The following is a 16,082-nucleotide window of genomic DNA, read 5'->3' as shown; positions in this document are numbered from 1 at the left end:
ATTAATTTTTTAACACTATCACATGCGGCTTACAATCAAGGGCGGCTTACAATCAAGCGCGGCTTACAATCAAGTAAATACGGTATATGTCCTATTTACGCTAAAAAATTATCTTGTTGAATTTTAAAAGATTTAACTTCATACTTGTTTGCGGTTGACAAGCCCAAAGCAGCATTAACATTTCACAAACAATACGCGTCATCAGATTTTGTGAACTGTTTTATAGTTGGATGTGGATGCTGCCCTGACAGGTTTCATAATGATGTTTGTAAATGTTATTGAGTAACTGCAATCTGCAATTTTAATTCTTTTATCTTTGTACATAGGCGCTGGAGCGTGGGAGTATATCATGCACTGATCAAAATCGCTTCGAGTCCGAATGCAGTCTGACTTGCAATTTGGGCTACGAGCTACGAGAGGGCACAGGAGTAACAGTTTGCCAAGCTAATCGAATGTGGAGAGATGCTTTTGGAACTTGCAGGAGTAAGATATTATGCTCTTTATATTTTGTGACTCGTACGATATATGCTGACATGGGACGTCAACATACAACTATGTAAATCAAAATAAATAAGCTAATAGAATATTAATCAACCTGCAGTAATTATTAAACAACCTGCATAATTTTTTCATTAGAGATCCGTTGTCCAGCTTTTGATGAATTTGCGAACGGAGATGTGATGTGCTCAGATGAAAACAGGTTTCAATCCACTTGTTCGTTTACTTGCGACTCGGGATACGAGTTGCTTGGAAGCAAGGATACCGTCTGCAAGGCAGACCGGATGTTTAGCAATCCACAACCACGATGCCAAAGTAAATACAAGAGTTTTGGAGTTGGGACGTTTTGCATATGTTGTAATTGTGGGTAGATACGAATGACGTGTGTGGGTGGATACTCTATAAAAATGAAAATAGAAGAGTTTGCCTTCAGTTCACTGTTTTAATGAACATGTTTTGAGGATATAGCTCGGTCCACGTGACTGTGGGTTTCGTGTCTACTTGACCTCGCAAAATATAAGTCTTACAAGGTTTTGAATAACTGGCTATGACTTCCCTCATAGGTTTTATACATTTCGCAATAGGTCTAGCAAGACACAATGCAACTTTTCACATTTTAAAATGTTCAGAATAACAGATCATACTATTGTTTCTGGCTTTTATACACCTATTGTCAGGGATTTTATGGTAATTTGTTATGAAAGTGTCCACCCACTAACTGACAGATTTCATTATCTTATTTTTGATACTTAAATTTAACATTTTCAAGAGATCAGATGTTCCGAAGAATACCTCAACATAGTCAATGGAACAACAGAATGTTCGGATGCAAATCTCTTCCAATCTGTGTGCGAGTATCGGTGTGCAGCTGGATACGAGATTACCGCTGGAGGAGAGAGGACGCGTTGCGAAGAGGATCGATCGTGGAGTCAGGAGAAAGCAGTGTGTGAAAAGAAGATTTGTCCATCAGACGATGCTAACTTAATCCGGGTAGGAATATGTGAAACAAATACTAATGAAGAGTTTTAACAGAGTAACTTTGGATATCAATTAACTCTTTAAAACTTACCAACGAAGGTCAAGCGGTTTTCCAACTTTTGAAAAGCAGAAACGTAGAACTTTGCATATGCTATTCTTTTCACAATTAGAAGCTTTTTCAAAGGGAACTAGTATGTACAAAAATAAAGATATAGTGATGGATGAAGTGGACCGTTTTTTTTTTCGTTTTTTTTTGAAAGCTCATTTTGAAATGAACTTATACATAGTCTCCGCGCCAAGATCGCTTTCGGTGTTTTAATATGTTGGAATGCTTTAGATTTGTTTTTGAACCAATCAAGACCTTTTGTGTAAATCTTGTCTCTCTTCTTCCAGGCTGATTTAAACGGTTTCGTTACGTGCACGGAGGGTCACATGTTCAATTCTATTTGCTCTGTTTCCTGTGACGAGGGATATGAATTATTTGCTGGTTTGTCACAGCGAACTCGATGTAACGAAAACGCACAGTGGGATAGTGGCATTGGGTATTGCACTAGTAAGTTGCACCATGAAATTAGTTGACATACTCTTGTTTACAATCTTCATCCAGCAACGGCAGTTCAGCTTTTCCAAACAATTTGCCATAAGCCGTGTGGTATAAAATCACTCTCAGCTCTATACCCTCGAAAAAACTTGCAATAAAATTTATTACTGCAGCTTTGCGTATAGTAGGCTACAGATTATAGTCACTGACATACATCACACTAACGAAGGATACAAATGAGGTCCTTCACTTCAATCTGAAGTCTTCTTTTATTGGAAAGCATTTTGTAAAATTGAATTCTGAATTGTGCTTTTATCTGATTGATCACGTTGAGTAGCTGGCGATCTATGGCAACGCGTGGAAAAAACGTTGCAGAATGCTAGGTTGTCCAAGAATGTCTGTAGCTGCAATTGGCCGTGAATGACTATTGTATGACAGCACTATTATTGACAATGGCTAACGGTTTAATAAAAGCATGATTGTCAAAACATGGTTATCGTGTTTACCAAACAAAATTATCTCCTTTATATACTGTATTTTAAATACTTTCCTTCCAGCATGGCTTTAAACTTTCTAGAATTTCTAGTTTGTTTCAAGCCATCATCATCTTTCTAACATGATTCAATGTAATCCGCAGAAATCCAATGCCTTCAGTTTGAAAGCTTGCTGAATGGACTAACAGTGTGCAGCGATTCGAACAAATTTCTATCGTCCTGCGAGTTCAAGTGCGACTCTGGTTATGAGATGACTGGATCTCCTCTAAGCACTTGCCAAGCTGATGGAACATGGTCTTCGCCGCTTCCTGACTGCTCCAGTATGTCGTTTTCAAATACTGCATGGATTGACACTATTCACTTGATGTTGGAGAGACGTTACTTTCCACAATGATAGCAAAAGCAACTCAGCTGGAAAGACGATCACCATAATATTAAAATATGAATTATAATCGACTACTTTGCATCGCACTAGTAGTTGAAGTAAGCTCATTTGCAAATTATTATAAAAAACCAATTACTACATTTATATTTGTTATGTGTGCTGAATATAATAAAACATATTTAAATAGTACCTTGATTTTTGTTAGTTAAGTGCCCCTAAGCATAAGACAGTTATTAAATTCACTTAATATTTTGCAGAAGTCCGATGTTCTGCTGATTACTTATCCCTGGATCATGGCAGCGTGCGTTGCTCCGACGCAAACCGCTATCAGTCCACTTGCTCCTACGATTGCGTCAGAGGATATGAGGTAGCTGAGTCTAGCGTCACATCCGCAACGTGCCAAGCTATGAAAACATGGTCCCATCCTAAACCTACGTGTTCCAAAGTAAAATGTCGCCTTGACGATCCTAACTTATTAAGAGTAAGTTTTAACTACGTTAGCTATTGCTATGAGCCAAGATCATACATCTTGTCAAAACGTATACATGAAACATGCATTAGCAAAACAAAAATCTCTAATTTGCTTCTGACTAAGTGATTAATAATCTGTTGATTTAATAATGCAATGTGTTATCAACAGACTGTAGTGGGTTACCTCAAATTTGCTTGTGACCAAGAAAATTATACCAATTTGTTATTTGAAAAAGCTTTGTTTCTGGTCGAAGTTGGTTTAACTCGGTAGTTGTACTTGGATCCTTGTGTAACTTTGTGTAACCATTAACAACGAGAAACTAGAACAGTGATTAAGATATTAATGTCTACTTCACCACTCACTCGTATGATTTAATGTATTTTTGCAAGAAAAAAAATTGAAAATCTGATTGACCCTTTTTCTGAGTACCTCATTGAGTTTTAGATGCCATTTTATCATTTCTTGACGTTTTAGGCGGGGAGTACAGGCACTGTGACTTGTTCTGATGACAATCTGTTTGAGTCCATATGTTCGGTTGTGTGTCCGATTGGATACGAACTCACTGAGGGAGCAAGCAACATTGTGTGTCTTGATTCAGCGCAATGGAGCAGAAGGATTGGCTATTGTCAAAGTAAGTATACAAATCAACTAAAGAAGTTTCAACTAACACATTGCAAACGTAACCTGGATGATGTTACAATAGCATGCATTGCATACAATACTTTTTGGATAGGAAATTGCTTTGTTATGTTGTGAAAATACCAGTGATAATGCTTCAAGTATATAGAATGTGGCTCTAATTCCAGAAATTCAATGCCAACCACTTGCCAGGCCTGCTAATGGGGAAATCGAATGTTCCGATGCTAATTTTTACCAATCCGAATGCAACTTTGCCTGTAATGTTGGATACTACATGCTTGGAAACGATCTGTCAATTTGTCAAGCAGATAAAACATACACGTCGCCAACACCTAAATGCGAGAGTAAGTTAGAGTGAACACGCATATGAAAATATGACTATGACGCAATTCTATTTTTGCTAATACTTCACCTATAACTTAGCTGATTTTTTTTCCACAACATTATTGGTTTTCGCAGTATCCTCTACAGCTAGCGTTTGTCGTTCTGTCAATAATAGTGATACAGTTTGTACTAAAAAATATAAGATTTATCTACTATAGCCTACGTTTTTAATTGTACGATGCTTGCGATGTTAGCACATTACGCAAAAATAAGACACAATCCGTATAATTTCTAAACTTTTTGGTACCCCCAGTTTGAGCTACAATTTACTAGAACCAGAGACAAAGACACAAACAATTGTTTTCCTTTTTTTGTAAACATCTATTAAACAGCTAAACGTAGACATCCTAATTTATAAACTTTTAATTTTGTAGCCAATGGCTAAACATTCAATAGGTTATTGGGATCTTATAAATTTGTATAATGCCTTGTTGATTAATTTTTGTACATTAGTAATAGAAATAAGCTGTCCAGATGGCCATTTTGATATACGATTGGGCACAGCCAATTGCTCGGAGACAAACCTGTTTGGGTCGGTGTGTGTTTATGAATGCGATACTGGATACCAGTTTCTTGACAGTGACTTCGTCTCTCAAGACACAGTGGAAGCCGAATGTCTGTCAAACGAACAGTGGAATATTGAAGTTCCTATTTGTGAAAAGAAAACATGCCCAGTGAAGGAAGACGAAGATTTCTTGGCTGTAAGTCCATAATACAGATTTATAGCAAGCTGATAACTCTCACAATGATTCGCAAATATTCCAACATAATAAAAATGTTATAGTTTTATTCATTGTCGTTTTAAAACTGCTAGGGTTTTTTAGCGACAGGGCTCATTTTTAATTTATATCTGATTTTCGATGTCATTACATTATCCAACTTATCCTCACTGAGTTATGCAAGAAAGAACACAGTGGGTTCCATTTTTAAAGTGTTCGGTATGACCGACCTGGTATCGATCTCAGGTCTGCCCTCCTACACCGCACTGGTAATGTTTTAACATTGCATGATGCAATGCATATTAGAAGATTTAAAGATTTTGCTGATTGTACAGCAGACATAGAGAAAGCGAAGTTTTATCCTTGAAGAGACAAACGTGAGTAAAATCCTTTAACTGTGTTTTTCTTCAGGCACTCAACCAGGGAAAGGCCGGCAGTGTTTCTTGCAATGAAGGCAGCCGGTTCGGCTCAATATGTCGATTAAACTGTGCGCCTGGTTTCGCGACAAACGGAAATCGTGTGATACAATGTACTGAAGAGGGAAGATGGAATGCATCTATTGGAATCTGCACAGGTAGTTACCAAGCTTAACGTCAATCTATGTTGCTATAAACTTGAAACAGAATATCTTAAGAAGCTACTTTTTACATTTTAGGCAATCTTTTTGAAGGACGCAGTTTTCACCCACGATAGAAGAATATTAGCTTCAAAAACTAATAGTACATACATAATTTCTAAACAAACGATTTTGTGCAGGAAGCTGCAAAATTTCCTCACACCAAAGTGAAATCTTTTTCACGCAGCTTATAACTTGAAAAATAAAGCCGCAATTGTTGTCCTATCAAAATAATTTCTCCAATGGAATAATTCATAATTATGTTAAACGATCCAGATTAGTCACAAACTTTTGCACAACAAAATTTTCGTTTCTTTTCGAACCTTTTATCTAACCAGCAGCTTAAAATTTTGTCAGTGTGATTTTTATCATGTAACCTTATACTGTACAGTATTTGAAGATTTGACCTATGTAGCAGAACAAAAAAATCATGTTCATTTTCAAGCAATCCATTTTGAAATGCCTCGCAAAGAAAAAGATGTGCGATCGCGATAGGTGTCTAATTGAAGTCATCAAAGCATTGTCAAGACCTTTTGGCTACTCGACTATACGCAGACGACTTCTTGCAACAGCAACTGGTTACAACGTTTATGACAAAACGACCAATCCTGCAGGCTCATTTAAGCTTAGTAGCCCAAGGACTGTCCGTCGTTTGCATGACGCTGTAGCGCCGATGTTTGCAACAATGAAATAGCGAAGCTCTTGTTCAAACAAAACTGTTTTTACCATTGGAACACTGTCTAAACGACTCAACACAGACGTGATGCAGTTTGGTACTTTTACACTTATTTATTTTTGTTCAGTAATTGAATGTGCACCCCGGGACGAGCCCATTGACGGGTCACTCAACTGCACGGACAGCTTCAACTTTGAGACCGAATGCGAATTCACTTGTAACGAGGGTCATCAGTTTGTTGAAGAGTCTGTGGATAGTGAGATACTAAGAGATGATGACGGAAACTCTTTACCCCTCCCGTCGGCTATTAGAGCTGAATGCACAGAAGAAAGAACATGGACGATTGTCCACACTCCTCAATGTGAAAGTAAGTTTGGTAGATTAAACAAACTTGAAGACTATTGCAAACTAGTTGGGTAATTTTAAATAATGAAGTAGAATATGCTAGGTGGACTCGCTGTGAAAAAAGATAACGTTTGACAAATTTTACCCAAAGTATAAGTTTATAAAGAAAATAGTAAAATTTTTGCTTATACCTTTTTCAAATGAACACACTTTTTGATTTAATGGAAAATGAATGATGGTGATTAAACTCTACAGTACAAAATGCAATTACACAATTAAGAGAGCGTTACATTTTTGAAGCATATCAACAATCTTGCAACTTCTTCCACTTCTGTGATAGTGATTGAAAAAAAACATTAGCCATGAGTTTTGGTTGTAGTTGACGTGATATTACTACACCAACGTGTTTTCAATGGTTAAAAGATTGGAGATTTACTCAATTGTTCTGCTTGACCAACTAAAGCAAGAACACTATTGGATTTCAAACCATTCAACTTTTACTAACTTGCTTCGATGAAATGCTTTACTTTACAGAAAAGCTGTGTCCCTTGGAAGGTTGGGATCATCTTGACAATGGCAACGTATCTTGCTCCGATAGCAATGTATTTTTGTCTACCTGCTTTTACCAATGCAACCCTGGCTACCAGCTTGCATATCCTAGGGATGACGAGAGCACTATTTCAGTACTGGTGACGTGTACAAGTAGTGGGAAGTGGGACTTGAATGATGTTCCAATATGTGTACGAAGACCTTGTTTGCCAAGTGCAACGTCGATGCAAGAGGTACTGTAAGGGTCTGTGGTTATTTCAGTGGTGGAATCATCTCAGTAATAGAAAAATATTTTGTTTTCTGACCACACTAATATTTGATTAAGTCATAACAGAATTACGGTATAATTTATTTATCGTTCGAAAAATTATGTAAGATGGTAAATTGCTATTGTAGAAGTTACAGTTTTAAATGAAGACTATTTTGCTTCAATTGAAATACTCTTTACTTAAAGCAGGTTTGCCTATGTGAAAGTTTTATTTGGGTACTCTTCTACGTGTAATTATCTATATAGTTTTCATTATGTTGCAGATGGAGGAGCACGGCACAATAACTTGTACTGGATCAGATTTTGAATCACGCTGTGATCTTGAGTGTAATGGAGGTTACCATGCCAGGAGAGGCCTGAACAGCAGTGTGTGCCAAAGCAATGGGGAATGGTCTGTTGCTATAGAACCATGCGAGAGTAAGTGCAAACAAATGCAGTTTGGAGCAGTGTAACAATGATTTTTGATATTTCCAATTCAAGTAGCGACTTCCTAAACGAAAATTGGTTGAAGTACCTCGTTGTCTGAACTACTTACAATGAAGGTCCTTCATAACAGAAGAGCCTTCGGTGAAAATACAATTAAGTTTTGATTTTGGAAGCAAAAATATAAATTTGTTATTATCAAACAATCACATGAATGTGTGAAATGAATAGGATTGTGTAGTGGAAGAACCAATGGTATAAATACAGTAACTGCTTTGAAAGTACAAAAATCTTCTACAAAACATAAAAAATAGGGTATCCGACAGATGTTTTCATCAAGTGTAGCTTGTGTCTTGTAAAGAGAGAAAAGAAAAAATAGTAAAGAGAGGAAAGAATGAAAGATCATTTGCAATTTAATCGGAGATTGGTGACTTCCGAGATATTGAGAATTTAGCACGATTATGGTGAAATGCATTTTCTCTGGAGAGTGGATGCAAGGATAAGAGCTAATACTGTACAGTAGTATTTGCGACTGAGCCCAACCAAAACCATAAGTGTAATATAAGTTGTGTAGCTACATCAATTGAGAAGCTTGAGGACATTTCATGTCATCTCCCTTTCCTTAAAGTTAAATTGCGTAAAAAAATTAAATGTTTGAGTGTAAATTTTAGTTTCGAAGATTGTAGCTAATGATATTGATGGTATCAGTTTTACCAGTTGCATTTAAATTTTCGTCTAACCTATCAATGCTTTATAGAAATCGAATGTGTTTTGTTGGAGACTCCGGCTTATTCTACGGTGACGTGCACGAATAGAAACTTGTTTAAGTCCCACTGCAAGGTGAATTGTGACGATGGTTATGAGATCATTGATCCTGAAGACGAGTATGACCAGGAGAAGGGAATATCCTGCCGCAGTGATGGAACATGGTGTGGAAAGTTGCCAGTGTGCAGAAGTGAGTCTTGTTTTTACACGTGTTCTGCCATAAAACATATGTGCTTACTTTGTGCATGAGTGAGTGATAAAGAACTTCAGTAAGTATTCACGTTGTTTAGCTACAAATCGTTTGAGGAAAGCTTCTAGTCCATTGTAACAAGCCTTCAAGTGTTAAGGTGCTGTTCACAAAACAAGCAACCCGCCTCGTGTCCAAATCCCAACTGTGTCAAGATGCCCTTAAACTGATTGTGTCGGTTTAATTTTAGAAATTACATGTTCAAACGACCACCTCAACATAAAGAACGGATCTGTCGAGTGCACGGATTCCAACATATTTCAATCCGTGTGCAGCTACACATGCGAGCAAGGTTTTCATATGATCCAAGGACAATCCGAGATTTCCACTTGCACCGACAAAGGATTGTGGTCAAGCACTGCTCCAATTTGTGAAAACAACAGATGTCCTGCCAATGATTCTAGTTTGAAAGAGGTAAGTGTGGGCTAAATGGTTATTTGTAATCGGTGACATATAGTCGAAATAATGGGGAGAGATAAAGCACAAATCACTTATATAAAAACTAAATATGACCATAAGGATTAGCATTATGTCACAAATAAGAAGCGAAAGCAGAGTTTTTAAATTTCATTGAGCTGTTGGCAGAAATGTAAATAACTGTCAAATATTATCGCAAACATTACTTCAACAACAAAAAAAGAGATCTGTTTGTTGCTTTTTAACAAGCATTATCTACCTGGATAGGTAGCTCGTGGTTTGACACGTCAAGCATTCATGATTTCTTTTATGTTTCATGTTGAAAACCGTAAGCAGCATGCTACCCTCTGGTGTTATCGTTTAGAAAGGTAACAGCTTAAAGGGCTACTACCAGAAATTAGTAGGCTGTATAGCCCAGTGGTGAGAGCCATTACCTGGCATTCAAATGGGCGCCGGCTCGACACCACTTAAAAGCATGTGGCCATGTCTTTTGCAAGACACTTAAATGCCTGAAGTTGGACATAAATATTGATTTCTTTGCCTGCCCGTCCAATTAATCTACAGTTCAACTACTGGGCGTAACTCTGGATATAACAAAAAAAAAAGAGAAAATGGACATTTTATGAAAAGTGGGCCAGACAATATTACGCAACGAACTTCATTAATTCCTATTTTATCTGAAAATTTTTAGACCAGAAGTGGAAATTTCTGGTCAATATTCAGTGCCTTGTTGTGAGAGAATCCACATTGAACTTTTTCTTGTTCACAATTATAGGCTCAAGAAAACGGCGAAGTAACCTGTACAAACGAAAATAAATTCGGATCCAAATGTCTTCTGCACTGTTTTGATGGTTACGAAATGTCAGGAGAGTACACAACATCATGTGAACAGGATGGAACATGGAGCAATGGACTTGGTCTATGCAGAAGTATGTCATCGAAAATTTATTGGTTTGTTGAAAAGATGGTTACATTAGAACAGAACTCTAAATCTCAGAAAATACTATCAGTATTAAACTCGAAAAATGCAGTTCTCTGGACTCGAATTGGAAAATATAGGCTTGAATTGAGTTTTATTAGTTCTGAGTTGACTGTATGAAAATAAAATATAAATAATTTTCTCAAAAATACTTTCAGTAATCGCATGTTGGATAAGGAAATATAATCACAGGCTTTGTTGCTTTACACTTGTTTGTTTCATTGCTTGAAATTATATTATTTGAAGACAAAGTTACTATCGATAAAAAATAATCGAATTTGAACTAAACAAAAAAAAACGTCAAGACAGAGTTACAAATACTTTGTACATTATCGAGTAAAGCTCATCATTATGCCAGGAGCCTGGTTCATCCCCAGATCTAAAATATTCCCTATCTTGTTGGTCGATGACTCAATATAGGTTGCTATGATCGGCAGTTAGAAGTTTAACTTTAATTTTAAATGAATATATATAGAAATACAAGTTTTAGATATTAAACACTCAATATACTGTAAACAATCAATACTAATAATACTAATACTACAAAAAGTGCTCAATGCCAAGCAAAAACTCCAAGCAGTGCAAATTACATCTAGTATAGTTATTACTTCAAATAGAATATTCTATTTGAATAAGTAAAATAATACTACTGATTCTATTTGAATAAGCACCTTCTGATGATCCCTTTTTGAGGTGAAATAGATTGTAGAGGTTTTAGAAAGTAATAACTATACTTGATGTAAACATTTAATATATGTAAACTTGGAAAAAACACTTTTGTGAAAATAAAAGTTTTCATAAACCAAGATTAAATTCAGATAAATGAAACCAAGATTAAATTATAATTAAAAAAGATGGTAACACTAGAGAGGATAAGGTAATCGTTTTTTTTTTTCTTCTTCTTCTTCTAATTTAACTTTAGCTCTGATTTTAGGCTACAATATATTCTAAGACTCTTAATAAAATAATTTGAAATTTGTGTACAACCCTCTCCTCCCCTACCCCTCCCCTGAAATTTGCCTTTGCTTAGAATTGCCTTGTATTGGCTACGCGATGCGCAAAAGCGTGACACAAATAACTAACCCTAACCTACCGTATTTCCCCGATTGTTTTTTGACTCATAAACCAAATGTGGAGAGCTCTGGGTCCACGACATTTATTAAAACTGTTGGAAGACCAGTCAGGTTGACCCTATATCCATAGATACTCATTTGACTATTACTAATAAGCGATTGCCATCACTAATCTTTCTAGCAATAGTTGCAACCATCACTAATTTACATGCATTAGGTCTACTTCTAGGTATGACCTACATCGAATCTTGTCATTGAACTTTTGACAGTGTTTAAAAATCAATTTTACGTTACAAAATAAAGCATGTTTTTAATGTCGTAGCATGTTGTTAAATAAAGCATGTTGTTAATGTCTCTTTATTTCCTCAATATATATCCAATATATTTCCAGAATAATTTGTATTTTTGGTAAAGTTTTGCGCATTCGCGTAGTCATGCGCAAAAATCGAAAATAATGATTTTTCTATGTGTTTTACGTTGAAATCTAGACCAAAAGAAAAACGATTACGGTTGTCTTGCAACGTGTTTAAGTACAGTAGAAAACAATATTTGAACTTTAAATACCATAAACAGAACATGACGTCTATGCAATATAAGACAATTTCACCTGAAAAGTAATTTTCAGGGTAAGGGAGGAGGGTTTGGACAAAAATTAAAAAAAAAATATACCAGAGGTTTAGAATATACTGTTGTATCCTAAAATAAGGGATAAAGTTAAAATTAAAATTAACTCCCTCTCCCCTAATAATAAGAATATTTAAAAGATGAAACAATAAAAGTAACAACGCAAGGATCAAAAAGTAAGTGGAGTAGGAGTTAATTGCAAGGCTTTGTAAAAGCAGCCAAAATTGAGCTTCCGAAGGGATTTTAAGAATTAAGTTTGATGCACTCAACAAACAAGAAAAGCTGCATTCTAGCGACGTAAAGTTCTATTTAGTTCTTTACGTAAAGTTCTTTAATATTCAATTAGTAATCTTTAATTGTTTTGTAAGCTAAGCTACATGAAACCTAGGTTAATAAACTCTTAATTCTTAATATTTTGCAGTGCTCCTTTCTTAAGCTAATCATTTTTTTTTTTGACAAACTATTTTATTTTCCTCGATTTTAGGAATTAGCTGTTCACCACTGCAAACCCCAGAAAACACTACTTTGATGTGTACTGATGGGTACAGATTCCAGTCTTACTGTGTGTTCAAATGTCTTCCGGGATACAAGAGAACAGACGAAGCACTGGAAGACCGTTCACATGACGTCACCTGTGACGCAGATGGAAGTTGGACAGGAGCAATCAGATATTGTGAAAGTAAACAATAAACATTGCCATAGTAAAGTAAACGTCGTTGGTTGCCTACTACTTCTGTGTAAAGCATAGCCATATTGTGGAAACTGTGTTCACATCTCTTTTATATAACACTTTTTTAAAACTGATTTATTACGTCGATGTTCTAGTATGTTCCGAACAAAAAACATTGAAATCCATTTATTATTTGCCCTTACTGTAGAGCTAACTTGTCACTCGGAGGGATATGAAGTTCTTGAAAATGGAAGGATCAGTTGCAGCGACCAGCACTTCTTCGCCTCTGAGTGTCTCTTCATCTGCAATCCCGGCTACCAACTGGTGGATCGTTTTGACAAGGATGTCGTCGATCCGTCAGTCCGATGTACAACTGATGGTTCGTGGAGCATGGACGAAGCTCCTCACTGCATCCCATCCGAATGCTTTCCTACCGCGGAAGAGATGGATGAGGTAAAGATCTTTTTTTGCTTTCGATCTTTTTTTGTTTATAGTCCAGGATTTACATCCGGATAATTCAACTGAACAAAGGATTGAGAACTTAACTTCTCTTTGAGTGTAGTGCCGGTATCTTTAAAAAAATTTTATTGTTCTTTGTTACTTAATTAAGTAAGCATTTTCTATGTTTTGTCGGCACAGCGTTTAAATTACTTTTTTTTAAAAGAAACTTAAAAGAGACGTATTTGTGTGGTACTTTAGCCAGGACCATTGTTTGCGGTACCGTACAATTGTTAAGTGTTAAGACTATCTAATTGAATGAAACATGCGTAAAGATGACTTACCGTCCACTTGTTTACTAAGGCCAGCGATGTGCAACTTACAAATATTACAAATATCCGTGACTTTCCTTTATGTACTTTTTCTGTAAAAATTCTAGAATATTAGAAATTGCTTTAGCATCAAAGCTCCCTTTGAGACCCATAAGACAAGCTGCAAGTTCATTTGGCTAATTTTATCATCTTGAACGTCTCATATACCGAACAAAGTACTGTACTGTACTAAACTAAACCATATGCACAATACACACACGAAATAAAATCTTTTTTTCGTTGCAGTCAATTGCAAATGGAGAACTGTCCTGCACAAGATCATCACAATTTGGATCTCGATGTGAACTAATTTGCAACGAAGGGTATTCCCCTGATGGAGAATACGCGTTCACACATTGCGAAGCCAACAACGCGTGGTGGCCACCACTGGGAGGCTGTAAAAGTAAGTCCAGGAGTATAGGCCAAAAGTGTCACCATGTGATGATGAAGCATACTACATTTAGAAATGCTTCTGAGTAAATTCTGACGTATTATCAGTTGTGACTTTTCGGCTGCGTAAACAAGTGATAAAAGATCGATTTTACAATGTCTAAAAGCTCTCAAGTAAGTTTTGGCAAAACGCTTAATAATATTTTTGAATTTGGGCACAAACTTTGGCTTCTTTGCTTTTCCATTCACTTAATTTAAGTATTTAACCACCGAGCGTATCTTATGCCTTGATACGAAAAAAACTTTTACCGACACAGTGGCCTACATCAGAATATGTCTCTCTCTTCACAATAAGTGACGATTTTAAATATTTCTATATCATTAGAGATCGGATGCAGCCCAATGCCGCTTCCTCCGAATGTTGAGGCGATCCAGTGCAGTGATGGCAATAACTTTGGATCTGCCTGCTTCGTGTCTCGATGTCACAGCGGATACCGGGCCAGAAATCCTGAAAGCAACATGAGGACGTGCAACAAACAAAGACAATGGTCCGGCTCAGAGTTGGAATGCTCAGGTATTTGGCAAAAACTAAGTTAATCATGCCGTTTTATATTGATTTATCTTTAGTTTTTTTGTATTGCTGATCCCAAAAAAGAAATAACAATGACCCTTGATGAAGATTTTAACACTAATCATTATTTTTAAAACCTAGCCTTTCTTGTAAAAGTAAAATCTGTCTTGAATATAACTTAAATTGGCGAATTAGTGTCAGGCTATGTCTGACAAACAGCAGTAAAACTTATTTTTTACTAGGAAATCTTTTCACTAATTAAAGCTTGAAGGTTTGCAGGAATGTAAAATCTTAAAACTAATGCATAACTTAGCTCACTGAGGTTGATACCTTAGATTTTACGCTTGTACGTATGTATTTGAATTAATGCAAAAGGCTTTCTGTTCATCTGATCCCACTGACTCAGCTTATACATTCATCGAACTGCTCGAATTATTTTAAACGGAAAATACCCAAAGAATATATAGCAAAAATTAACATTTTTTTATCCAGAACACGTTTGCTTTATTTAGAATTTATTGAATGTTCATCATCCCATCTTGTACTGGAAAACGGAAATGTTGTTTGTTCTGACGGAAAACGGTTCGGTTCCCAATGCGACTATTATTGCCATCCTAGCTACCAAATATCAACCAACCGGGATAAAGCCACTTGCCAAGCCAATGGCGAATGGTCTGTTAAGAAGCCTTCGTGCATCCCTCGAACCACTTGTGTGTCTACGGTGAGTGTATTTTTGAGCGGTCAATACAAATACCCAGACAAGCCATTAATAAGGATTTATAATATCTGTTGCTTTTACCAGTGTTGGATTCAGGGTGACACATAGTCACGTGCCTCACAAGTTAAAAAATTACAGTTTTGTTGTGTTTTATATGTGTGTTTTATATTTAAACAATAAATACTATTAATACTACAAAAAGTGCTCAATGCCAAGCAAAAATCCAAGCAGAGCGAATTAAATCACACATAGTTATTACTCTCTGAATCCTCTACAGAATGTTTCACCCTAAAAGGAGGATCATCAGAACGTCCTTATTCAAATAGAATTATATTTAAATATTTTATATTAGAATTCTATTTTAGAGAGTAATAACTATGTTTGATGTGTTTTATATTTATGTGTGTGATATGGCATTTCACCTTGCTTTGCTTACTTAACCACTTAACCTTATTCAAGTTGACACATACCCAACAAGTTGTAACAAACCCTACAAAGTAACTAAAACAAGATAAAAACTGTGGCTGTTTTCTTGTAAGAAAGCCTATCCCTATACTTCCTGCTTAGGTTGCTGCTTCTTCGGGCCTCAGAAGTTGTATAGTTTATTTTAAAACTTTTTTTTCGCTGCCCCTGTATTGCTTCAATACATTTTGTAAATTTTCTACTTGCTATCGCCTATTAGTTCGTCAGGCCGGGTTTCGCAAAAGGGGTATCCATCCTTTCATCTTTATTTGCAGATTGATCTATTTCACTGTTTCAATTGGTGCTCGCTTTATAATGGAACGACCTTTGCTTTCATTGAACGAACTGAATCTACTGTATTTCAATTTTA

General features: G+C 36.2%; 1 protein-coding gene across 1 annotated transcript in view; it reads left to right on the top strand.

The window, feature by feature from the left end:
* The window catches only part of LOC145788409 (complement receptor type 1-like), a 42,833-nt gene that overhangs the window by 19,320 nt on the left and 7,431 nt on the right, over nt 1-16,082 (top strand). Inside the window, exons 30-50 of the mRNA XM_082600176.1 lie at nt 327-483; nt 637-813; nt 1,268-1,488; nt 1,870-2,029; nt 2,655-2,831; nt 3,154-3,377; nt 3,843-3,999; nt 4,175-4,351; nt 4,845-5,092; nt 5,522-5,684; nt 6,530-6,769; nt 7,282-7,529; nt 7,828-7,981; nt 8,745-8,942; nt 9,190-9,413; nt 10,192-10,345; nt 12,577-12,771; nt 12,971-13,215; nt 13,818-13,974; nt 14,347-14,535; nt 15,045-15,253. Coding sequence (XP_082456302.1) covers nt 327-483; nt 637-813; nt 1,268-1,488; nt 1,870-2,029; nt 2,655-2,831; nt 3,154-3,377; nt 3,843-3,999; nt 4,175-4,351; nt 4,845-5,092; nt 5,522-5,684; nt 6,530-6,769; nt 7,282-7,529; nt 7,828-7,981; nt 8,745-8,942; nt 9,190-9,413; nt 10,192-10,345; nt 12,577-12,771; nt 12,971-13,215; nt 13,818-13,974; nt 14,347-14,535; nt 15,045-15,253 — 4,074 coding nt within the window. The remainder of the gene's footprint in view (nt 1-326; nt 484-636; nt 814-1,267; nt 1,489-1,869; nt 2,030-2,654; nt 2,832-3,153; nt 3,378-3,842; nt 4,000-4,174; nt 4,352-4,844; nt 5,093-5,521; nt 5,685-6,529; nt 6,770-7,281; nt 7,530-7,827; nt 7,982-8,744; nt 8,943-9,189; nt 9,414-10,191; nt 10,346-12,576; nt 12,772-12,970; nt 13,216-13,817; nt 13,975-14,346; nt 14,536-15,044; nt 15,254-16,082) is intronic.

Source organism: Aplidium turbinatum, chromosome 2 (genome assembly GCF_918807975.1).
Source record: "Aplidium turbinatum chromosome 2, kaAplTurb1.1, whole genome shotgun sequence".
NCBI lineage: Eukaryota > Metazoa > Chordata > Ascidiacea > Aplousobranchia > Polyclinidae > Aplidium > Aplidium turbinatum.
This window is presented reverse-complemented; position numbering and strand designations above follow the sequence as displayed.